At 34.2% G+C, this 26415-nt stretch overlaps 3 protein-coding genes across 3 annotated transcripts; 2 read left to right on the top strand and 1 right to left on the bottom strand.

Annotated features, from left to right (window-relative positions):
* The first annotated feature begins 6572 nt into the window (after positions 1–6572).
* Positions 6573–12675, top strand: LOC6038115. Its single transcript, XM_038256793.1, has 5 exons — positions 6573–6988; positions 11474–11851; positions 11909–12008; positions 12063–12152; positions 12206–12675. The coding sequence occupies exons 1-5, from the start codon at positions 6582–6584 to the stop codon at positions 12485–12487; spliced, it is 1257 nt and encodes a 418-aa protein (XP_038112721.1). The 5' UTR covers positions 6573–6581; the 3' UTR covers positions 12488–12675.
* A 4654-nt stretch (positions 12676–17329) lies between these two features.
* Positions 17330–18992, bottom strand: LOC6034238 (40S ribosomal protein S3-A). The gene is given in 3 exon segments (XM_038250350.1): positions 17330–17701; positions 17703–17999; positions 18954–18992. Coding segments are annotated over 3 exon segments (636 nt in total). The 3' UTR covers positions 17330–17401.
* Positions 18993–19192: 200 nt separating this feature from the next.
* Positions 19193–21101, top strand: LOC6038114 (odorant receptor 24a). The gene is given in 6 exon segments (XM_038256792.1): positions 19193–19479; positions 19481–20017; positions 20079–20112; positions 20484–20549; positions 20606–20695; positions 20751–21101. Coding segments are annotated over 6 exon segments (1182 nt in total). The 5' UTR covers positions 19193–19234; the 3' UTR covers positions 20961–21101.
* Positions 21102–26415: the final 5314 nt, after the last annotated feature.

Raw genomic sequence — 26415 nt, 5'->3', positions numbered from 1 at the left:
ACATGACCGAGTGTCCTGGCCTCCGAGGGAGACTGGCGAAAAATTGAGGAATGCAAAACAGGCAAACAGCGAGCAGCAGCAGTTGTAAACGGGAATTCTTTCGACAAATACCTGAAAGCGGTATAACAAATAGTGTATTTCATTCCGTTACATGAGCAATTCTCTACCAAAACCGGAAATGGATTTTATTTGTATTTTTTGATTTGGCTCAAACTTTGTGGGGGCCTTCCCTATGACCAAAGAAGCCATTTTGCATCATTAGTTTGTCCATATTAATTTCCATACAAATTTGGCAGCTGTTCATACAAAAATGGTACGTATATATTCGAAAATCTGTAACTTTTGAAGGAATTTTTTGATCAATTTGGTGTCTTCGGCAAAGTTGTAGGTATTGTTAAGGACTATTTAGAAAAAAATAGGTACACGGAAAAAAAAATTCCCGATTTTTTTATTAACTTTTTTTTCACAAAAACTCAAATTCCCAAAATACGTATTTTTTGATTTTCGAGATTTTTTGATATGTTTTAGGGGACAAAAATCCGCAACTTTTGAGCTATAGAGAAACATGGTCAAAAAATCTGCCGCCGAGTTATGATTTTTTGAAAAACTGGTGATTTTTGGAAAAAATCGAAATTTCATACATAAAATTTTTTTGACCTCATTTTTTTATGCAAAACTGAATTTGCAATCGAAAATTACTTTACAGATTTTTTGATAAAGGGCCCCGTTTTCAAGATATAGCCACCGAAAGTTTGATTTCAGCGAAATATTTGCAGTTTTTCGATTTTTAAAAATAGTGACCATGAGTGACCATTTCTAAAAATATTTTTTTTGAAAAGTTCAGAAAATTTGCTATAAAATTGTCCAAGAGACATTGAAGATTGGACCTCTGGTTGCTGAGATACAGCGGCTTAAAGAAAAAGAAACACGAAAATTGAAGTTTTCTAAGTCTCACCCAAACAGCCCACCATTTTCTAATGACGATACCTCAGCAATTAATGGTCCGATTTTCAATGTTAATACATGAAACATTCGTGAAATTTTCCGATCTTTTGGAAAAAAATATTTTGAAAAAAATAAAATCAATACAAGCATTTTAAATGGGCATAATATTCAAAGTTTGGCCCTTTTAAAATGTTAGTCTTGATTTAATTTTTTTCAAAATATTTTTTTCAAAAAGATCGGAAAATTTTACGAATGTTTCATGTATTAACATTGAAAATCGAACCATTAATTGCTGAGATATCGTCATTAGAAAATGGTGGGCTGTTTGGGTGAGACTTAGAAAACTTCAATTTTTGTGTTTCTTTTTCTTTAAGCCGCTGTATCTCAGCAACCAGAGGTCCAATCTTCAATGTCTCTTAGACAATTTTATAGCAAATTTTCTGAACTTTTCAAAAAATATTTTTAGAAATGGTCACTCATGGTCACTATTTTAAAAATCGAAAAACTGCAAATATTTCGCTAAAATCAAACTTTCGGTGGCTATATCTTGAAAACGGAGCCCTTTATCAAAAATCTGTAAAGTAATTTTCGATTGCAAATTCAATTTTGCATAAAAATGAGGTCAAAAAACATGTATGAAATTTCGATTTTTCAAAAATCACCAGTTTTTCAAAAATCATAACTCGGCGGCAGATTTTGACCATGTTTCTCTATAGCTCAAAAGTTGCGGATTTTGTCCTAAAACATATCAAAAATCTCGAAAATCAAAATACGTATTTTGGGAATTTGAGTTTTTGTGAAAAAAAAGTTAATAAAAAAATCGGGAATTTTTTTTTTCCGTGTACCTATTTTTTTCTAAATAGTCCTTAACAATACCTACAACTTTGCCGAAGACTTGGTGATCAAAAAATTCCTTCAAAAGTTACAGATTTTCGAATATATACGTACCATTTTTGTACGAACAGCTGTCAAATTTGTATGGAAATTTATATGGACAAACTAATGATGCAAAATGGCTTCTTTGGTCATAGGGAAGGCCCCCACAAAGTTTGAGCCAAATCAAAAAATACAAAAAATAAAAATGGTCGAAATCGGCCGGTTTTGTAGAGAATTGCTCACATGTGGAATGTAACCAGAGGTTCCAAGTCCAAGAATTATGAATCAATTTAATTTATAAACAGTAAAAATAAAGTTTTAGCAACCCTTCTACAGGCTGATTCAAATAACCATTTACCACATAAATTCTCCTTTTCGAAAATGTAAAATGATTTAGAAAAGAAATGTTGGTTTACGGTAATCGGGCAAGTACGTGTGTCAAACGAGTTCTGAACTGAAATCGCTTTGGCCAGTTGTCGCACACAGCGTGTGTCAAGATAGCACGACAAGATTGAAACTTCTTTCATATAAAGAGTGACAATAATGCATGGAGTTTTTTTGGTTTTTATTAAATAAATCAGGATTGAAATCGAATTTTGGGGATCTTTGACGGTCAAAAGGCGAGGCATTGCTCGGATTCCTGTCTAGATAGTACAAGAATGCACACGGGCATCGATTTACTGATAAAAGCTTATAATTTATCTTCGCAGAATAATTTTAAAAATATGTTGTACACCATTTTAAAAAATCTTATAAAAAATAAAAAAAATAGACCTAAAAAGGATTTAACTAATTATTTTGTTTGAAAACGATTAACCACCCCTGCCAGTAAATGGAAATGGCACCGTGAAATATGTAGAGTCTGACTGTGTTCGCGTGATTGGCAGTCTTATTTTTCCGCCAAAGGGTTGTGCAAACGGAAATGATACACCGAAGGCATGCAACCAAAACTGTTGTTTACTGACTACGTGAAGAATTCCGCACTCTAACTTTTCCTCTGCTACGACGTACTAAATTTGAATTTCCATCGAAGGTATGCCGTCCTAGAATCAACAGGTTGGTGCGAAGGCTGAAAGCTCTGAAATGGTAAGGATATTTTTAGAACTTTTCCGGCTGAAAGAGAATTTCTATTTGGGTAAACACCTGAAATTCGCTATAAATAGAGTGCTAATGGTGCAATCAAATAAACATCATAAAACAACCCCTCCCACTTCAAATCAAATTTTAGAACTCACCTGATCATAAAGCCCCAAAGCTTTGTAAAAGTTTCGAACCTGCAATGGAAAGAGAAAGAGAGCGAAAAAAGCACAGGATATTCCATTGGTACCGTTTATCCTGTACTAAACCCAGTTTGAGCTTTTGCGTGCTTACCTTCATGTACTTCAAAGCTTCATCGCGCAGGTTTTTGCCCGCCACCTCGATTTCGTCCACGACGGGCTTCGAGTTTTTGGACCGCTTTTTGATTGGTTTGTTCATGGCGCGTTTTTGGATCCGCTGTAAGGATATGAAAGAAAATTGTCATTGTTTAGATAACGTTCGATAATGAACTACTTTTTCACAAATCCAAACCACAGATATAGCAACTTGAAAAATAGATATAGGTTCACAAAATTTCAAAACTACTAATTATTGGTTTATCGAAAAATGCAGAAAAAATTTAAAATGTTCAATGGAAATAAAAGAGCTGTAAACAAACTAAAATACATTCTCCTTCGTTGTTTTTTATGTCTAAGAACAAGAAGAACCGCTTAAAATACGAACGATAGTGAAGTTATAGTCTACCTTTAACTGGGTCGAATCGGGACAACACTTTTAGAACATAAAATTTGGAAAACAACTCACTTTTTTATGTTTTTGATGATTTATTCCCATTAGTTTTTAAATAGCTTTTGTTTTGCAATGTTTAATTTATTTTAATTTATCAGTAAAATATTTAAAAGCATAACATTTAAAGTATTTTCTATACTTAAAATACTTTAAAACCATAAAATACTTAAAACACATAAAATACATAAACTACTTTAAAAAAACATATAATACTTGAAAAACATAAAATACTTAAAAAACTTAAAATACTTAAAAAACTTAAAATACTTAAAATACTTAAAATTCTTAAAATTCTTAAAATACTTAAATTATTTACAATACTTAAAATACTTAAAAAACTTAAATTACTTAAATTACTTAAATTACTTAAATTACTTAAATTACTTAAATTACTTAAATTACTTAAATTACTTAAATTACTTAAATTACTTAAATTACTCAAATTACTTAAATTACTTAAATTACTTAAATTACTTAAATTACTTAAATTACTTAAATTACTTAAATAACTTAAATTACTTAAATTACTTAAATTACTTAAATTACTTAAAATACTTAAAATACTCAAAATACTTAAAATACTTAAAATACTTAAAATACTTAAATTACTTAAAATACTTAAAATACTTAAAATACTTAAAATACTTAAAATACTTAAAATACTTAAAATACTCAAAATACTTAAAATACCTCAAATACTTAAAATACTCAAAATACCTAAAATACTCAAAATACTTAAAACACTTAACCCTCTACAACCTAACCCCGCCTTTAGACGGACTTCGATCTAAAAAATCGCCAAAAATCAATTTTCTAACTGATTTTTGATCTGTAAAAAGCATTGGAAAGAATAACTCTTAAAATTTTAGAAAATTTATGGGTTGGAAGTTTTACTTGTTTTATGTGACTTTGCCAATGTTTTTAAAAATGTCATTTTTTTAGGAGTCAACTTTGGCTGTGTTTTTTACTTACATTTCCTATATTTTCAGTAAAAAGAAGTATGCAGTAATTTTTGTAGTGACCCAGACTATGCCTCTACGCATTTTTTTGCAATTTTAATGATGATGGTGCCATTCTACAGCAGAAAATGTGAAAAACATGCAAAAAATTAAAAAAAAGTGACTGTAAAAACGTAAAAAAATTAGATAGGCAAAATGTAATTATATTAGGTGGTAGAATAGGCCAAATACTACCAAAAACAAACATAAACTAAACAAGATAAATGCAAACTAAAATACTAAAAATAAAACAAGAAAAACATAAAGAAGTAAAGTTTTTCGTAGAACAAAAGTTGCTCAAAATGACCTCCTGAACACGGGAAAAATAAATATTTTCGAAAAAAAAATTTGGGCAGGGTTAAAATACCTAAAATACTTCAAATACTACAATTGAAGTATTTTATCAATTTTAAATATTTTTATTAAAATACTACAAACACTGAAATGGCATAAAAAAATACTTAAAATGCATAAAATACTTAAAATACGTAAAAACCTAAGAAAATTTAAATACATGAAAAAAAATGTACAAAGTATGTAATGAAATCGAATTGTCAGACAAACTCCGATGAATGATGATGAGTGTTCGTATTTTATTATTTGGTTTGAATCTTTTTATACGCAACGCATGTGTTATGTCCAAAGTAGACTTTTTTCATCGCCATCATCATTGATTAATTTTCTGTACTCTAATATAAACACTTTCAAATGTTTCAAATTTGAGCAACATTTTTAAAAGGTCCAACTTAGATGGTTTAAGACCTCTCAACTGCCCCTGAACGCATAAATGTCCCATATGCATTTTAATCGATTTTGAGTTAATGATGCAGTTTGGTTCAAAATCGTGTGCCCTTTCAGAAAAGTCTACAACCTCTAGTACTTTGTTCTAGAAATCAGGAGGAAATCCAGTTTTTTCGTGAAAACTTAACACGTAGCCGTATGTGTGGGACAAACTTCAAATGCGTTTTTCTCAGCTTGCTGTTTTTGCATATGGGACATTTATGCGTACAAGGGCACTAAAGGACTTTAAAATAAACACAATGTAACCAACTGATTGCAGATTATGCAGTACAAATCCATAACAGTCTGTAGTTTTGAACCAAAAGCAATCGAAAACTGCCAAAAATAAACTCCCTTGCACTGTTGCTGTACAGAACAATGTTGCGAATAACCTTCTGTTGACCACGTTTTGATAACAATAAAACTTAAAGCTACCAACTTTGTTTTTTGAGTTATTCTTCTAAAATGTTGCTTTTTTCTGAACATTTGTCCTTATTTTTCTTCAAGATTTTTTTTAGAGATATGTAAAGAGATATGTTATATGTTAATTGTTATTATTTTCAACAAATTTCAGCAAATAATAAAAAAAAAGTACAGATAAAGCTTTATAAAATCCTATCAAGTCAGCATTCAAAGGATAAGGTACGCGAAACAACGAATCGCGATACTACAAACTACATCGAACTGCGACATAAATCTAATAAGATAATCGATTTTACATGGTGGGTGAACGTTTTGTTGTGGTTCCGCTGCTGCAGCAAAGTAACGATATTACGTTGATGGAGCAATATAAAATCCACGGTTGGAGGTGGATGATTTATGCTGTTCGATTCACCGAGCTATTGGAACCAAATAAGCACTGACGTTGGGGTCATCAATCGCTATGAGTTATGGGGTCATTGATTTTAAGGGAAATTGGAACTCACGAAGGTTAATGAAAGTTAGAAGAAAGTTAACTGTAATGCAAGTAGTAGCAATCAAGTTACGTTAAAATGTATTAAAATCAGGTCAAATGAAAAAATAATCATTTGACATAATTATGAGAAGTTAACCAGTTGTTACAATCGAGAAATCCGATTACATTTCAATTCAAATTTTACTTTAAATTCAACCGCAACTATTCAACAAGCAACAGTATCCTTTTGCCTAACCAACATGGATTACATCAGGAAGCTGAGCCAATTGAAAGTTTTTCAACACTCTTTCAAAGAGCCATCCGAATTTTACGCAAGTGTCCTGGTTGTTCCAAACCGAGTGGCTGGAGTGTCCGGTTTAGATGTGCTGAGTGAAAATTTCAAAAAGTTTTCAGTAAACTTAACATGCACACTAATTTCGATTACGATGTTCTTACTCGTTTCTGTGAGCACGATGTACGAAGTTCGTCACAACATCGACGATCTGATATTTTGCTTCGTAACAATTGGACTTTTCCTACAAGCTTCGATGAAAATTTTCACTCATCTCTACTATCGCCAGGAACTGCTATGGATCCAGGAATACACGAAAAAATTGTACCAGGAAGAATGCATAAATCACAAGAAACTGTTGATGGACTTTGTCACATTTTTTTTTTTTTTTTTTTTTTTTTTAATTTATATTTATTCAGTTTTCTTTTCCATGTACATTCATTCAGTTAAAATATTATTGAGTGTCCAATCACAATCGATGACTTTTCACCTCAATTTTAAATACTAGCAACTTTCATTTATTCATGAAATATTGTAGCTTTCGCTATTCAGTGATTTCAAATGTAGGAGGTCCTACATGTACAAAAGGGAAAAGGGATACCTTAAAACTAACTTATAAACTATATAAAGAGCGGATCAATGCAGCTGAAGACTGCAATGATTTTTGTCGAAATGCATCAATTATCTTATTGGACATAACATCCAAAGTGTCAACTTCGGCTAATTGATGAAGTTCACTGGTGCTGAACCAGGGAGGAAGTTTCAGAATCATTTTCAGAATTTTGTTCTGAATCCTCTGAAGTTTTTCTTCCTGGTTAAGCAACAGCTTGTCCAGATCGGCACAGCATAAAGCATGGCAGGTCTGAAAATTTGTTTATAAATTAACAGTTTATTCTTGAGACAAAGTCTAGAATTCCTGTTTATAAGTGGATACAAACATTTAATATATTTGTTACATTTAACCTGGATACTTTCAATGTGATCCTTGTAAGTAAGGTTTTTGTCAAAAGCAAGTCCAAGATATTTCACTTGATCCTCCCACTTTAAATTTACCTCATTCATCTTTATAATGTGATGACTTTTGGTTTAAGAAAATCAGCCCTTGGTTTGTGAGGGAAAATAATAAGTTGAGTTTTGCAGCATTTGGAGTAATTTTCCATTCTTTCAAATAAGAATTGAAAATATCCAAGCTTTTGTAATCTTCTTGTGATGACACGAAGGCTTCTACCTTTGGCGGAGATGCTTGTATCATCAGCAAAAAGTGATTTCTGACATCCTGGGGGCAAATCAGGCAAGTCAGAAGTAAAAATATTGTATAAAATTGGACCCAAAATGCTTCCTTGAGGGACGCCAGCACGTACAGGTAGTTGATCAGATTTGCTATTCTGATAACATACCTGCAGAGTACGATCCGTCAAATAATTTTGAATAATTTTCACGATATAAATCGGAAAATTAAACCTTTTCAATTTCGCAATCAAACCTTTATGCCAAACACTGTCAAATGCTTTTTCTATGTCTAGAAGAGCAGCGCCAGTAGAATAGCCCTCAGATTTGTTGCTTCGAATTAAATTTGAAACTCTCAACAACTGATGAGTAGTTGAATGCCCAAGGCGAAATCCAAACTGCTCATCAGCGAAAATTGAATTTTCATTAATGTGCGTCATCATTCTATTAAGAATTATTCTTTCGAATAATTTACTAATAGATGAAAGCAAACTAATGGGCCGATAGCTTGAGGCTTCAGCAGGATTTTTATCCGGTTTCAAAATCGGAACTACTTTGGCATTTTTCCAACTACTGGGAAAATATGCCAAATCAAAACATTTGTTGAAAATTTTGACCAAGCTACTTAAAGTTGCTTCTGGTAATTTTTAATTAAAATGTAAAAATGCCATCCTCACCAGGGGCTTTCATATTTTTAAATTTTTTGATAATAGATTTTATTTCATTCAGATCCGTATTAAAAACTTCATCTGATGAAAATTCTTGTTCAACAATATTCTGAAATTCTATTGAAATTTGATTTTCAATAGGACTCAAAACATTTAAGTTGAAATTATGAGCACTCTCAAACTGCTGAGCAAGTTTTGAGCTTTCTCCCCATTAGTTAATAGAATATTATCACCATCTTTTAAAGAAGGGATTGGTTTTGAGGTTTCTTAAGAACCTTTGAAAGTTTCCAAAAGGTTTGGAATAAGGTTTAATTTGTTCGACATCTCTTGCGAACTTTTCATTTCGCAGGAGAGTGAATCTGTGGTCAATAACCTTTTGCAAATCTTTTGAATTCGCTTCAGTGCAGGATCACGAGAACGTTGATACTGTCTTCGGCGAACATTTTCAGACGAATCAGAAGCTGAAGATCGTCATCAATAATGGGAGAATCAAATTTGACTTGGACTTTAGGAATAGCAATATTCCTAGCATCCAAAATTGCATTAGTTAAAGATTCCAAGGCTGAATCAATATCAGCTTTGGTTTCTAAAACAAAATCATGATTTAAATTATTCTCAATATGATGCTGATACCTGTCCCAATTAGCTTTGTGGTAATTAAACACAGAACTATTGGGTCTGGTAACTGCTTCATGAGAAAGTGAAAAAGTTACTGGAAGGTGATCAGAATCAAAATCAGCATGAGTCACTAAAGGACCACAATACTGACTTTGATTTGTCAAAACCAAATCAATTGTTGATGGATTTCTAACAGAAGAAAAGCAAGTTGGCCCATTCGGGTATAAAACCGAATAAAGACCAGAAGTGCAATCTCTGAATAGAATTTTACCATTGGAATTTACTTTTGAATTATTCCAAGATTGGTGTTTGGCATTAAAATCACCGATGATCAAAAATCGAGATCTATGCCGAGTAAGTTTATTCAAATCCCCTTTGAAATAATTTTTATTTTCCCAGTGCATTGGAAGGCAAATATGCAGCTGCAATCATAATTTTCCCAAAAGAAGTTTCAAGTTCAATGCCCAAACTTTCAATAACTTTTAACTTAAAGTCACGTAACGTGCTATAAGTCATACTACGGTGGATAACTATTGCAACTCCACCGCCATTTCGATTCATTCGGTTATTGGTTATAACTTTATAATCTGGATCACTTTTCAAATAAGTGCCAGTTTTTAAAAATGTTTCGGTTATAACAGCAACATGCACGTTATGAACTCGTAAAAAGTTGAAAAATTCATTTTCTTTCGCTTTTAAAGAGCGAGCATTAAAATTCATAATATTGATGGAATTACTTAGATCCATGATTAAACTTCAGGGTAAGAACAACATCATTCGCAAATTTTAATCCAATCTGGATTGCTTCCATCATGGATGTAGCATTACTCATTGTTTGAATCAAACCAAACAGTGAGTTTTGCAAAAAGTCATTTTTTCAAACGTAACATCGCCGAGATCAGAAGATCCCAAAGCGTTGCCAGCAGAAAAATTTTCAAATGAAATTTGAGGTACCTGCCCAATTTGAAAATTGGTAGAGGATTTAAAATTCGTGGATGAACCCGAACCCGAAACGACGTTGGCATAAGAAATGCCATTGCTGTTACCTAACTTTTCCACGGTAGGGGTATTGTTCGAGTGAGACAGCACGAACGTTTGATTTAAAGATGCAGGTACAACCTGACTTTGAGAAAATTTCGGTTTGGATTTCGGCTGATGCTTAGCACGAGAATCCAAAACCTTTTTCTGATGGGGCAATCCCAGAAATTTGATTTGTGATTTCCACCACAATTTGCACATTTAAATTGGGTGACTTCTTTCACGGGACAATTGTCCTTGTCGTGAGAAGAATCCCCGCAAACCATGCATTTTGGAACCATGGCGCAATGATCAGTACCGTGACCGAATGCCTGGCAACGCCGGCACTGGGTCAGATTCTGGCCATTACCGCCATGTTTCTTAAATGCTCCCACTTTACCCGTACATGGAACAAAAACTGTACTTTGTCCAAAAGTTTCAAATTGTTGATTTCATTTCTGTTGAAATGAATCAGATAAAATTGTGAAGTCAAACCAAAGCGAGAAATATTCCCGTTTGATTTTTTCTTCATTGGTATTACTTGGGATGGGGCAAAGCCAAGCAACACCTTAAGTTCGTTTTTGATCTCATCCACCGACAAGTCGTTGGAGAGACCTTTCAGGACCGCCTTGAATGGACGAGCATTCTTGGTCTCATACGTGTAGAAATTGTGTTTGTGGTTTTCAAATAACCAACAAAAGTTTGGTGATCTTGTAAAGATTCCGTCAACAAGCGACATTCTCCTCTTCGACCAAGCTGGAACGAAACCTTCAAATTGCAAGTTTCCTTGCAATTCTTCAGTTGCGTTCGAAAGCTGGCCAAATCGGAGACGGAAGTCACTACAATTGGCGGAGCCTTTACTCGTTTCTCGACGGCAGAAGGCTCAGTACGAGGAGAAGGATCCTTGTCAACAGTTTCGGATAAAACACCGAAACTGTTTGCCAATGGAATTGGAGGATTGACCTCACTTTCAGAATCAGAATCAGACCTCGGATGAGGCTGTTTTCTTTTTCTGTTTCCGTTAGCCGGTTTAGCGTTCAAACGCTTCACCGACGTAACGACCAAATCTTCAGAAGATTTGCGTTTACCTTTGTTTTGACGCATTTTGCAAGCAAAGTTCTCTTAAAAGATGGCTTCGTTTGTAAAATACAACAAAATTTCAGGTGGGGTTAGTCTTGAAAAGACTGTTTAGAATTTTGGAAAGTAACTCAGGTAGTCTTTAAAAAGACTGTGAATTTTGTTTGAAATAACTCTGAGCTTAGGTAGTAAAAAATACCGCAGCTCTAGTGTCCGTTCACCACGAAGGTTCGCAAGACACTGACTTTGTCACAATGCTGCATGTATTGATGAGAGTTGTTTTGGTGTGCTACGCAATTACGAGCATGTCCATGATTTTGGGCCCATTAATGATAACGTTGTTATCAGGACAAAAACTTCTTACTTTTGGATTCTGGTTCCCGTACATTGACCGTAACTCGTGGCTTGGTTATGGATGTAACTTTTCGTTGCAACTTATTTTGTCCCTTTTCATAACCTGTGAATACATGGGACTTGATATTATTTATTTTATGACAATGCTTAGCTCCGTAAATCAGATTGATTTGCTGATCATCAAAATCAAAAATATTGGAACTCAAATTGAGCAAACTGATGCCAAGTTGCAAGAGTCTTTGATGGAAATTGTCAAACGTCATGAAGAACACTTAAAGTAAGCGTTAGTATATATTGTTTAAAACTTTAGTTAGTATTAATTATCCAATTTTAGATTCGTTCGAACCGTCGAAAACATGTACAGAGGATATTTTTTCGTTCTTTATGCAACTCTTGGATTCACGATTGTTCTGGTTTTGTATGCTATTGTAACGGTGAGTTGAAATTTAATCATCCTCAAATTAAATTATTAATGTGACAATTTTTAGCTCTCATGGATCGCAGGATATGGCTCCGGAATATTTATAACCTACCAATTGTTTATATTTTGCCTCGTACCAACAGTTCTGGAAATTAAGGTGAGACCATTGCTGTTGAAAGAATACCTATCCCCAAATCTAAATCATTTCAGAAAGAAGAGCTCCAACGAGAAATCTACAACATTTCCTGGTACGAGTGGTCACGTCAAAATCGTAAATCTCTTCAACTGATGCTGCAAACCGCCCAGCAGCCCAACTGTCTATCGCTGATCTTCTGCCCGCTGAACATGCCCACCTTTGTGGAAGCGATGAGAATAATCTACACCATTTTGACGCTGCTGCTGACTTTCAGGAGTGGTGGCAATTCACGCGAAAATGTCAGTCTACAGGTGTCTGGTGGAATGAGAAAGTTTGGCAAGCGCAAGCATGATTAAGCAATGTTTAAAGAGTTTTCAATTAATTTTGACAAAAAGTATGGTTTTTATTTTCATCAAGCAAAAACGTATCAATTTTTAACATGACAAGCTAAACTAAAGCAAATAAACATGGATATCAAAATGAAAAAGTAAAGAGTACTTTTGCACTATATATGAATAATAAAATGAATCTGATGAAACAAAAATCATTTTATTAATAAAATATGATTTTGAAAATTCTACGTCAAAAAAACAAAATTTACAACTTTTGCCTTTTGCCAAAACACCCAAAAAGCAACAAATGAAAATTATGTTTATTGGATCTTTAAAAAAAAACTCCACACTCATCAAATTGTATGACAGAAAAATACCCAAGTAGCAAGAAAAACATCGCTTTTTATTTTTTTTTGTTGAACAATTGCTGCACAAGCGTTTTTATACGTTAATTATTGAACAAGTGTCATACAATTTGGTCAATTGTTCTCATTTTGATCAAAAAACCATTGTTCAACATGGTTGTGTAACACAAATGCCAAATCTAGCAATGGATTACGAATAGTTCATTTTAAAGTTTGTTCTGACTCAAATGGAACATGCTTGTAGAACTCGAAAAGCAAAATGACATTTGCAGACATGATGTTCCATTTCAGTTTGCTAAACATGATAACATAATAGAATTGACCTCTGGCTTCGAATGGGATTTCACGTAAACAAGTTGTTTAAGTTTAGTTCACGTTCGTGTTTTACAAACCGAGCAAGAACATGTTGACGAAACAAGCATAGATAGTTCGAAAAATAGAAACAGCTTATGTTCAAAAGAAGTTTTGGGTAACTGTTAGTGAACTTGGTAAAACTTAGATGACCACTCATCCAACATAACCCCTCGTGGAAAGAAGCAGACGCGCGCCCGGACTTGACATTTGGAGTGATTTGCCCCAGATTTTTGTTACAGACATTTTAGTATCTTCAAAACTACGGGAACTAGGGCGTCCAATTTTCCCGGGTTTTGAATTTCCCGGGAAACGGGAAAAACATTTTTGAAATCCCGGGAATTCCCGGGATCCCGGGAAATTTTTGAAGCAGTCATAAAATGTATGTTTTCATAATATTTGATATGTTTTCAAGCTCAATAATAATAATTGGTGACAATCTACACTTCAATCTAAACAAGGACGATAGTTTTTAAATAACTTCAAAGAAATTTAAATTGTTTTTTTTATTTAAAAAAAGTTCAAATTTAAATTTTCAATGTCATTGAAATTAAATAAGTGTTTTATAAATAAATTTCTTCTATATATTTTAATATATGCCATAACTAGAAAAGCTAGACAAATTTCTTTGAAAATATCTACAAAAACGAGAAGCGACAACAAAACAAGAGTTTTTTTTAAAAAAAAAAAAGGTCCTATAAGCTATTGTCCTTCATATTTAAAAAAAAAACAGTCAATGCAAAATTTTAGATAACTTTTGTATGTTTTATTTTATATAAAACATATTTTAATAATTCTCTTTAAGTTACTACCGCCAACTAGGGAGAATCAGGAATACAGACTGAAAAGGTACAGGAGATTTCAGAGCAATACATTTGGAAATCGGTGTACTAATTTTTTTTCTGTTCCTGTTTTAACCGAAGTTATTCAAAACACGATGCAATTTTTTTTCTTAAATAGCTGTCTTATTTCGTTACTTGCCCCAAAATCCGGAGTTTGCCCCAAATTCTACAACAAAATTTGAATTTTCAGAGCAAAATTTGTTTTTTTTCAATTTCGGGAATTCCCGGGACAAATTATGAAAATTCCCGGGATTCGGGAATTCCCGATTTTGGAAAAATCCCGGGATTTTTGTCCCGGGAATTCCCGGGATGGACGCACTAACGGGAACTATCGATATATTTTTGTATTCATCCCCTAAGCTACTATTTCCATAACGATTTACAACAAAATTTGTCAATTTTTATAATCAAATTATTTTAGGATTGGGTCCGTAAGTTCGACAATTTAATAAGACAACAACTTCCTTGGTTGCTGTGCACCCTTTAATTTGAAAATTTGATTTCAATCATAATTTTCCTAAATTCAAATCAAAATATTTTACAAAATTCTTCCAAAAATCCAATATTAATGTTCCGTCTTTTACTGTCTTCTTATTTCGGATCTTAACTAGAGTCAAGAGGCCTTATATTTAAATACCTTAATATTTTAATCGACCAATTTTCAAAGAAAAAAAATATGGTAAAAAAACTGTATTTTAAATACATTAATTTAGTAAATAACAAAATAAATACATAAATGTAGTAACACTGTAATTGCTGTTAGGAACATGTATCAACCAGTTGATTTTTCTCCCACGATAATTATCAAATTGTTTTGAATAAAAAAATAATTTTATTTCTTTAAAGAGTTTTTCATATAAAAAAAAAACAAAATCACATCATTATTTTTCCATACAAGGCAGCATACAATCTTGCGGGATAGTCATACAAAATGGGCTTGTAACAATTCGACAGCCTATATCTTGAGAAGAGGTTATCTGATTGATTTTAGGCCAAGTTGTAGGTTATGATAATGAGATTTAAAAAACTAGGTTCAAGACATTTTGTATGCTAAGGTGGTGCAAAATCTGATACCGGAGATATTTTTCTTATTTTAACGATGCACATCAATCAAAGCTTTTGCACCGAGATTTTTGAAGTATATAGAAAACTACGGGAATTTTCGATTCAGTTTTGAATTCATCCCCTAAAATACTGTATACAAAATTAATTTTACAGTCTGATTCTTGCAGGATTGGGTCCGTAATTCGACAATTTTGGAATCCTTGGTTGCACCCTTAAAACAAATTGTGATTTTTGTAAAAAAATCTAAATCATTATTAAACAATTTCAAAAATCTAGTTTTAGATGCAAAGTCAAATTTTTAATAGAAAACGATTTTAATATTTTTTTTGGATAAAGCCGTTCTGAAGTTAGAAAAGCTTAAATTTGTGAAAAATTCCTATCATTATCGTAGTCGTATTTTTCTGAAATGAGTAAAAATGAGTTTTTCTAAGGATCACCTAATAAGCCTTAATCCTTCAACATTGGAACAATCTCGGCTACTATTGACTATTATGAAACATTAAATTTATTAAGTTTTTTGGAATTTTCGAAACTTTTAAAAAGGGTCAATAAACGCTTAACCATCTTCTCAATCTAAGATGTTACTATGTGACTACATTAATGTATTTAAAACAAAGTTTTCTTACCATATTTTTTTTATCTTTGAAAATTGGTCGATTAAAATATTAAGGTATTTAAATATAAGGCCTCTTGACTCTAGTTAAGATCCGAAATACAGATTCAAGATTTTGATTATTAAAAACATCCTTACCATATTAAAAAAAAAGTGCATCAACAGTTTATAATTTACTTACTCTACACTCTAAAGGATTAACTATGAATCTCATACTATTTATTAACTGGAAAAAAATACTACATTAACAGAGCATTATTTTAATTGAAAATAATCTCTAGAAATTTAATAAAACAGCTGTTTGGTTGAAAAATATTCCCACTGCGTGATGCATGTATTTGCCCACTTTCATTAATTCCCCAAAGAATAATTTAAATCATCATGATATGTGAGGTTTCCAATTGTAAGATTGAAAAATGCAAGTCATGTTTTTTTCATGAAACAATGTGTTCAAAGTACTGTCAACTAGGGTGAAACGGAACTGCAGTTTTAATAGAGACAGTCATACTAATGCACTTATTCTTATTAGCTTTAAATTTTAAATGGCTTTACAAATTGATTTCAGTTAACGGTTGTAAAATGATATGCAAGTCATTAAGGTGAAACGCCTCATCATCACCAATGGCGGTGTGTTAGTGCGATGTGAATGTATTGGAACGATGATGATCATTGAAATCCGCATGTATTAGTCATGACGTCATTGATGTATAAATGTAGTAGTGACGTAATATTCTGTTTACGTCAGCGCTGTAAACAAGGACGATGTTTGAAAATATTAAAATAAATAAATATTATTGTTATATTCGGAACGCATTGAATGTTCCGTTCGCAAAGTTAGGTGGGAAATGGGTTTTTCGAAAAATGGTACAATGTTGAGAGCTTGGTTAAAAATTAAGGCTATGTTTGAAAATTGCCGGGAACGATGGTGTAGTAGTATGCGTGGTTGTCTTATATCCCAGTTGGCCTGGGTTCGCTCCCAGTCTGATACCACCTTCCGTCGGATGGGGAAGTAAATGTTGTCCCGGTCTAACTTAGAGGATAGATCGTTGGCCAGGTGTAGGAGTCGTCTCCCTTGGAAAAAGCCTGTCTCGGTAGAATCGCTGGTCGTCAATTGGACTCACAACCCAAAGGTCTTCAGTTTGAATCCCGAGTGTAAAAAAAATGTTTGGATTGTCTCACCGTTTCAAACCTTCGGACACCTAGAATCTGCGTCATTTTTATGTTGAAATGGTTGTAACTTTTGACCCATTGACCTTTAAAAAAACTTTGTTTTTAAGAGATCTGTCTTTGACAAAGTTGCATGGATTGGCAAGCCCAAAAACATTCTAGAAGACAAAAAAATCCCAAAAATATTCCTAAACAGAAAATTTTTCAAAAACACTTTAATCGTGAACCACCTCAATTTTCAACCAAAAGTTGTCCCTTCCCATTTGCAACAACTTATCTGCAGACACCAAAGCTCCAGAACGGCTCAATTTTTCGGAAAATTCATTTTCTACAATATGAAATGGTATGTGCTTGGTTGATGAAAATTAATTACCTTTATTTTTCTTTTACGCAAACATTTGTATTTTTTACTTATCGAGCACCCATCCGGCTCAACCTTGTCATGTGCCACGAGCTGAGAGGGACTGATTGCGGATCTTAGACTGGTCTCAACTTATCACATTCACATTATTTTGGACATTGAACGGCTTGAATCCTACGCCCAGTTTAACTCAACCACCTCGACGGTTCCACCGGCTCTCAGCTCCAGCGCCGACGGCTTGCTGCGGGGCGTGTTGTACATGATCTCATCCCTCTGCTCCACCACCAACACGTTCTGCGGCAGCGGCTCCTTCGGGCCGATCTTGCCGTTCGATTCCCACTGCAGTATAATCTTGACCTGTATTTCGAGCACTTCCAGGCGCAGCAGGACGTGGCGGGTGATCGTGTCGGAGCACTCGTTGCACGGATCTCCGGAATGGATCATCAGTCCGTCAACGAACTTCATCGACTTGCTAACGCTAACCGCGCAGCTTACCAAACAAGACCGCCTCATAACCCTTGACGCCGGAATCCACCGCAACAACACCGTAGCAGGCACCACACACGGACAGACCTCCGATCAGCTTCTGGACGACGGCGGTCAGCTCCCGGATGCTGTGGCCCTTCTCGCCGAGCATGTTCTGGGTGCGGGTGGTTATGATGATCTCCGAACGGTTTGGGGTGACGTGAAACTCCACATCGAAGTAGCCCACCGCGGCCAGCCAGGCAGAATTCAGGATTCGGTAGACAGATTTTGATGATTTTTGATGATTCTGTAAGCCGTCTCCACACTGCTCGGAGGGCCGTGCTCTTCACTGTCCGCGCACGAGCTGGGAAAATTAAAATAATTATTGATCACAATATTAGGTGAAACAAAACCAAAATTACCTGTGTTTGCAGATTCCGGTGGAATCTCGGAAGGTCCAGGAAAACGGATTTTTTTCTTTCCCGTTCTGTTGCCAACTTGAACTCCGTAAATGACAGATCTCTGCTGAAAAAAACACAACTGTCACAACCTTGCACACCAGTGAAAAGTGTTGCCATTCAGGGCAGAGTTTTATAAATTGTTTTTTGAAATATATTTTTCATGTAGATTATTGAGCATTTATATCAATTGTAATTACAATTTATTAACCAAAACAGCTCATTTATCAATTGTTTCAATATTATACATCAGTACGAGTGAAAAAATCAAACAAGAATACTTAATTATTTAATTTGATTAAAAGTGTTCAATTTAAGTCTCTGGCAACCACATTCTTGATGACAACCAACATCAGTGTGACGTATGGCTGTGTTGAAGTGTGTCTGAATACAAAAAAAAAAAACTCGCGAAAAATTCCAATTCGCATAATTTGATTCTAAATTTCGCTAAAATATCGCGTTTTGAAGTGTTTGACCGCAATTGGCAGGTCCTACAGTGTGCAGCACGTCCAGTGATTATCGATTTATTAAGGTGAGGTGATTAAAACGGTAGTTTAGAGGCGTTTTAAAATGCGCGTATTTTTGTATGGTGAAAATTTTCTTTGCAAAAACAGGCTAAATTTTTTAAAATAAAAGATTTTTCGAGCCTACTATAAGTTTAGCCGTTTTCCCGTGGTAGTTTTGTACGTCGTGATTATTTTTCTATATTTTTAAGCTAATCATAAGTGCGAGGAATCAACGATTTTCAGAAAAATTTCTAATTTTCACCCAATAAGGTGGATCGGGAAACAATCATCATTAACGTGGAACGGGACGGGGTTTCGCCATATGTTTTTCGCCATATTTGATGATGGCCCGTTACACCTTAAGAGTTGCAACAGTTTTTATTGTTTGTAACTGACTACTTATTACTAAGTATTATTGTTCATTTACTTGTTGCAGTTGAACATCTGTTTTAATTGACAAATTCTCACAGTGTATATCCAATTAAATCTCTATCAATTTATCTATTTAAATTTCGCAATAAGATGGTAAACCACTTCTCAGATTGTACCAGTCTTGAGAAGCTCGTCCCTCCAACATCATGGAATATCTCAGAAAGATAAGCCAACTGAAGGTGTTTCGCCACTCTTACAAGGATCCGTTGGACTTTTACAACCACGTTCTCGTTATGCCAAACCACGTGGCCAGCATTACGGGGCTGGATGTGCTGAAAACAGACTACAAAAAGAGTTCGTTCAATTTTGTCGGTTTGATTCTGGTGATCCTGCTGTTTTTCTACGTGACCTTCTTCACGGTCTACGAAATGCGTCACCACGTTGAAGATTTGATATTGCCTTGTTACGATTGGGATTTGCCTGCAGGTTGTGATGAAAATTTACACCCATCTGTACTATCGCGATGATCTGCTGTGGATCCAAGAGTACACGAAAGAACTGTTCCAGGAGGAAACAGCAGCGCATAAGTCGATACTCATGGGTTACATTGAAGTGCTGAATGTAATAGCCAAAGCTGTCCTACTAGCCTACGGGTCGTGCAGTTGTACCATGCTGACTGTCCCGATTGTGTTCACGCTACTGTCGGGACACAAAACCCTCACGTTCGGATTTTGGCTTCCGTTCATCGATCGGTTTTCTTGGCATGGATGGATCCTCAATATGGTAATGCAAATCGTGATGTCCATCGTTATTGTCTCCGAAGACATTGGATTGGATATTATATACTTCATGACAGTGATGTGCTCTGTAATGCAGATTGATCTGCTGAAAGTTAAACTTCAAAATGTGAACGCCAAGATGGAGAAAGGTGAAACGGATATTACGGAAGAATTAAATGATATCTTTAAACGTCATTATGAACACATGGAGTAAGTGCATATTTCATTTTTATTCATTTTTCTTCTAACTTGTTTGAATTGTGAAATTCAGGTTTGTTCGAATTGTCGAGAAAGTGTACAGGAGCTACACAGCAAAAAATCCGATGGTAAAATCGCATGCAAAAGCATGCACATCACCTTCGTCAAAATAAACACTTAATTTTACACGCTGCATGTACAATTTTTGTAAACACAAAAAAAAAGTTGCAACCGACGGGATTCAAACCCAGCACCTACAGTAAGGACTGGCGCCTTAGTCCGCTCGGCCATCAGACCGATGAAAAATGTAAAGGATAAACGTATATGAGAGCTCCACATTTCGGTCAAGTAGGTTTCCCATACTAATGGGCTACACATTTCAGGGTGTAATATTACACAGAATCTCATAGAATAATGCAAAATTTATTTTACACCCAGGCCTTTTACACGCAGCTGGATTACTACTTTATTTGCTGTGTATTTCTTTGTTCTATTCTCCACTCTTGGAGCATCGTTAGTACTTGTTCTTTATGCTATTGTAACGGTATGTTTCATATATTCACCATTGATATTTAAACATCGCCGATTGTAATTTTTCAGCTTTCGTGGATTGCTGGATATGGATCCGGAGTCTTTATAACATATCAATTATTTGTCTTTTGTCTACTACCAACTCTGCTGGGAACTAAGGTTAGTCTTCAGAACTATTAAAACACAATTCATAATCTCCCAAAATTCTGTACAGAAAGAGGAGCTCCAGCGTGAAATCTACGACATCTCCTGGTACACGTGGACGATCGAAAATCAAAAGGTGTTGCGTTTCATGCTGGAGGCGGCTCAGCAGCCAAACTGTCTCTCGATGATTTTCCACCCGCTGAGTATGCCCACCTTCACCGAGGTCATCCGAACGATCTACAGCATTTTGACACTGTTGCTCACGTTCAGGAGTGATTAATTCCTGAGCGTCATTACATTTGAACGTATCACGGAAATGTTTAGAATGTTTTCACCTCACAAAATTTAGTAGACACAAACGATCACCAAAAACTTGTTTGAACTAATTTTGATGTTAAATAATAAAAACTCTAGAATTTCAGATTTCATTGTTTTTTTTTTGTTTTTTTTTTTGAAACTTTGTCCATCGATACCTTAGACCGTTGCAAATTTTTTTCAAAGTTTATGTCACCCCCTTCAAAATTGATCCAATAAATCAGGGGGAAAAACTTTTTTTTTTTAAAACATCAAAATTTTAATGAAAGCAGAAGTTTGATTAACCGAAAACAATCCAAAATGCATTTTCTGCATTGATAATCATATTTAGCATGTTTGGGGTGGTTTAAAAATATTTTGAATTTTTATGAAATTCCGATATACAGGACCCTAAAAACCATTTTTTTCGAAAAAGATAGTTTCGCCAATAATTAGATATGTTGGAAAATAATGATTGCAAAACATCTAGACAAGTGTACAACGCTTTTAAAAAATTCAAGGTGCACGTTGACCTCAAACCTCATGCTTCATGTAGGTCAGTGTCTCCAGAAATGATTTTCTGATGGATTTGGTGTCTTGGGCAAAGTTGTATGTTATGATTAGGACTGTTCAGAAAAAAATATTTACTCGCTATAAATAATATCCCGTTTATTTAAATAACAACATCACAAAAACTCGATTTTGATAAACTTTACCTCCATCGATATTTTTCATTATTGATATGTTTAAGTATGACGGACGTTTTGTTGTTGGCCAAGTTATGATTTTTTGAAAGAATAATTTTATTTATGTATCAAAAAAGCACACAAAAAATTAAAATTTTTATACGTAAAATAAAAAATTAAATCGAAAAGTTCCTTTGTAAAAAAAATTAAAAAGTGCATCGTTTTGGAGTCATAGCCATGTTAAGTTAAATTAATCAACAAAATTGTAAATTTTTATTTTTTTAAATAGTTTCCATCTCTGTCCTTTTAAAAATAAAAATATTCGAATAGCTGAGAAAATTCTATACAATTAGCTATTTTGGCAATTGATTATACGACTTTTGGTTGCTAGTTACAAGGCCACAAAGAATAAAAGGACAAACAATGAGTTTTTTTAAGTTCTACCCAATAAACACTCAATTTTCAATCGATGATATCTTGGAAACCGTTGGTAAGATTTTCAATGATAAATGTCCTTGAATAAAAAAAATTAAATTACGACTTACATTTCAATAGGGCCAAATTAATCTCTAACAAATTGATAATTGCATGCATGAAAACAATTAAAATATGTCTCTAAAATATATTTTTTAACGGTTAATTTATTTTTAGAGGGTAACCATTTTTTTGTTTTAAATAATCTAAGACATATTTTACATCTTTACCAAAGACCATTCGACCAGAAAACTTAGATACCGCATTTTCACAGCACTTTTGTTTGATGAATACTTGTATCAAAATTAAAATGGATAGACAGGTTTAAAAAATAAAATTCTTAAATAAGAAATACAGTCCTGACTCGATTATCCGGAAGCTTCGGACAAATTTCAATTCGGATAATCGAATCACGAGCACAATTTTTTTTTCGTTGATGGGGTTTTTGATTGTCGAGCTTAAGAGCGAGTTTTTCACCAATGTGTAACAGGTCGTATCGCGGTGCTCCGATTTGGATGAAACTTTCAGCGTTTGTTTGTCTATACATGCGATGGCCAATTGCAGTTTTTCTCATGGTTTTTTGATTTTTCTATAACAAATATTTTACAAAATTAGTTTTAGCCCTGTAGGCCAAGAAGACGACACTTTTTGGTCTCAATTTTGTCATATTCGAAATCCTCGGACAATTTCACGTAAGTTAGAAGTATTGGAGTTGTAATTTTGATTTAAAAATAATTAAATAAAACATTTTTGAAAACCCGATTTAATCCCACCTGGGGTGAGAAAGAGCCTTTCTTACTAAAGAATATAACAATGGTAAAACTTCTTTCAATTAAAAACATCGACTTTGTTTATTTATAACGTCAGCACAAAAGAAAGTCTTATGATGAAAGCAATGTATTATGATGATATTATGAGTATTATGAATGATATGATTTCCAAAAGAAATGAAAAACGCTATTTTCACCAAAAGAATATTTTTAATCGTACAATATGTTTGTACGTTTCTAATCAAACAAGCGTTTATGACAAACGCGATCATAGCAAGCTTCCCAACAACGCACACCGCGGTTTTGGTTTTCTAGTTTCGGTACGAGCCCTTTTGTGTGACTGTGTTGGTGTTTTGGTTCATCGTACCAGCGCACTAAGACAAGCAAAACCGAGGTACAAGTGAACTGCGTGTGCCGCACGGTGCAGGGAAGCTAGCCATTCAGCTTCTACGAGAGTGACAGAGTCAGAGATAGCTATTTTTAACAACCGCACCACTACACACTCAATCGCGAGAACCTTAGGAAGAAAGCCATTGGAGTCGCCAGCATTGAACACTTTGAATACGATATAAACGATGAAAAGTTTAGAAAGCTCCTATTATCCTATCCAATGAACCCTGTTAAATAAACTTACGAAATCACGAAAAAATGAAGTCTACATTTAGGCGATTTTAGGAGCGCACGGGAAACAAAATGATTGTAGCCGGATGAATGTCCTATGTCACAAAGGTTTTTGCATAAACATTGGACAGTTATGCAAAAACGGACAGGGCAAAAGAAACCGAAAAGCTACGATATCTTACATATTGAAGGAAACATCGGTAGACAAGCTACTACAAAATGAGTATAAGTCGAGCCACAAAATATATGCGCCAGCATTCTCGCGCCAGTATTCGAAGCTCAACTTGACAACTTGTCGACTTGGCGACGAAGCGTCGAAAATCGATGCAGTGTGATTTTTTGACGATTTTTCCGATTAAAATTCATGCTGAATCGACATATTTACGAAGATGGAAATGACGTCCAGCCTTAAAGTAAAACCTATACCTTTCTTTAGTAAGAAAGGCAAAAAGTAAATCGTTCTAAAAATTGATCGGGATTGCCGATCGATGTCGAATTTGTTTCAGATGCTCACTCATGGTCTGTACTATGAATGTAGCAAGAAATTTCGAATAAAATCAGAAATGAAAAATGTTGGCGAAGGTCACCAGGTGGGCTTTTACCTTTTTTTAGGGATTTTTTTTCTTATGGTAGGTCAATCTAACGGCTCTAACTCCAGAACCATAATATGAATCTGGATGAAAATTTGGGAGGTTGTAGGGCTCAAAAAATGCAATTTTTGAGATAAATAAAAGATATGAAAATGAAAAAATTTGACCATATTTTCATTTGAAAACTGTGTATTTTGTTGAAAAGTCTGGCCGCATCCGAAAACAGATGGATATTTCGAAATTTGCGCGGCAACTCGCCCAGGTTCAGCACACTAGCTTTCATCTGCATTTAGAAGAATCGAAATCGGATATATGGGAGCTGAGAACGGCGCGACACAAAATTTTGCAAAATTTTACCACATACGAACATCACTCGACCTCCACGGAATTTATTTTCTCAAAATTCGAGGGTTGGAGATAGACGAGCTCTGTCAAGGTGAATCGATAGAGCGTCAAAAATCGATGCAGTGTGATTTTTTGACGATTTTTCCTATTAAAATTCACGCTGAATCGAAATATTTACGAAGATGGAAATGACGTCCTGGCTTAAAGTAAAACCTATACCTTTCTTTAGTAAGAAAGGCAAAAAGATTTTATTTTTATCGAAGATGGCGGCCGAAACAGCGGTGATGTAATATTGAAAAATGCATTTTATTTTTAATAGACAATCAACAACTAAAATTTGACTAAAACGGGTTTGCAGAACTCGAATTTTATGTTAAAAAAAAGAAAACGATTTTTTTTTTGTTCTTGCTTCGAACTTCGGATAATCTAAACTTCAGAAAAACGAGGCTTCATATAATCGAGTCTGGACTGCTTATATCAAATGATGCAGTTTTAAGCTATTTTCCAACTATTTGCAAAATATTTTCGTTAGGGAGCGGGAGTAAATGAAAAAAAGGATAATCTATTCGGTAAAAAAAACTAGGTGTTCCGATTTTCGGTTGCTCAGATAATCATTTTATTTAACAAATTTTACATTTTCTAAGCTTAAACATTATTTAGAGAATGTATAATAAATTTAAAAAGAAATGTATATTTAATGATTCATAAAAATAAATTGTAGCTCTAAAAGTATAACAGGATATCTAAATTTTAAAAAGAAAAAATCAAAAAGTTTTATTACCTACAGATTTTCTTATTATTAATTATTTAATTCGCCTTACTTTTTTAATACTTTTCAAGACGGATGAGAAAGTGCTTCTTTTACATTATTATCCAGAACACAGATTCACCTTAACCAATCTTCAGATCAAATTCAAAGTCTAATATATACCGAAGAAATTCCGAAACAATAAAATGTTATATTAATATTAAGCCAAGAGCATTTGGAGATTTTAGTTTTATTTGCTTCTACTGTTGCCCTTTTTGCCTTTTTTGCAAAAGAAAGAGTTGAAAAGCGCAAAATTTGTATCGCGTGCTGTTTAAACTTTCGTGAAGTTAATTATTTTTCTCCAGCAAAAGTTTTAATGATTGTTGCGAAATAAACTTCTCGAGCAGACAGCATTATGAAGGTATCCTTGAAAGTCATTTACTTTAATTTAATAGAGGCAGTCAAATGAGCCCATTCCTGCTAATTTTTTTTGTGAGGTTAATAAATTAGTTTAAAAACAAACTCGACTTCCTACCGCCTACAAACAGACACAGACACACATACACAAACAGTTACCACTGGGATCCGGAAGGCCGGAGGACGACTCATTTTGCGCTTAATGAGCAGCAGTTAATCCAAAATGGGCTGGGAAATTTGTGCACACCGTGTTTCGCGCGTACCGCTTTCGAGTTCGACTTAAAGCTCCGTTCGCCTGGAAACGACTGACTCCTTAGCCACCGGTAGCAATTGGAAAGCACATTCACCACCAATGCTATCCGCGAGCCAATTTTCTAATTTGCTATTTTCATCGAATCAACAAAAGTGAGGGGGGCAGAAGGGGGTTTACGACGGTTGGATTTGCGATATTTGGCGGACTTTAGGAATGGCCAAAGAATAATTTAGGAAATTCTCAGATTTTTTATTTCATTTTTTGGTATCATTGCGTTAGTTAATGATTGATTCGTTGAATGAATTGATTTGTTTTTTTTTTCTAGTTTTACGACACCATATCACATGTGACTTTACTTACATATGATGTAATTTTTTACGTGTTTCCTTGTTTTAGCACGATTTTAAAAACTCTTTTTTTTATTTTAACTCACCACTATCTCTTTTTAGTGATATCAAATGATGGGACCTCCATTTAAATGCTTCCGACAAGGGGGGGGATCCAACCAATTCGCCACCCATTTTAGACCTTGAACGG

The sequence above is a fragment of the Culex quinquefasciatus genome, chromosome 2, assembly GCF_015732765.1.
Source record: "Culex quinquefasciatus strain JHB chromosome 2, VPISU_Cqui_1.0_pri_paternal, whole genome shotgun sequence".
NCBI classification, from domain to species: domain Eukaryota; kingdom Metazoa; phylum Arthropoda; class Insecta; order Diptera; family Culicidae; genus Culex; species Culex quinquefasciatus.
The sequence above is the reverse complement of the archived record's forward strand: the minus strand, read 5'-3'. Positions and strand labels throughout refer to the sequence as shown.

Bases quoted from the DNA above. Each gene is read 5' to 3' on its own strand.
- LOC6038115 (XM_038256793.1), top strand. From the start codon at position 6,582: ATGGATTACATCAGGAAGCTGAGCCAATTGAAAGTTTTTCAACACTCT. The intron at 12,009-12,062 runs GTGAGTTGAAAT...GACAATTTTTAG, and splicing joins TTTTGTATGCTATTGTAACG to CTCTCATGGATCGCAGGATA. The intron at 12,153-12,205 runs GTGAGACCATTG...AAATCATTTCAG, and splicing joins CAACAGTTCTGGAAATTAAG to AAAGAAGAGCTCCAACGAGA.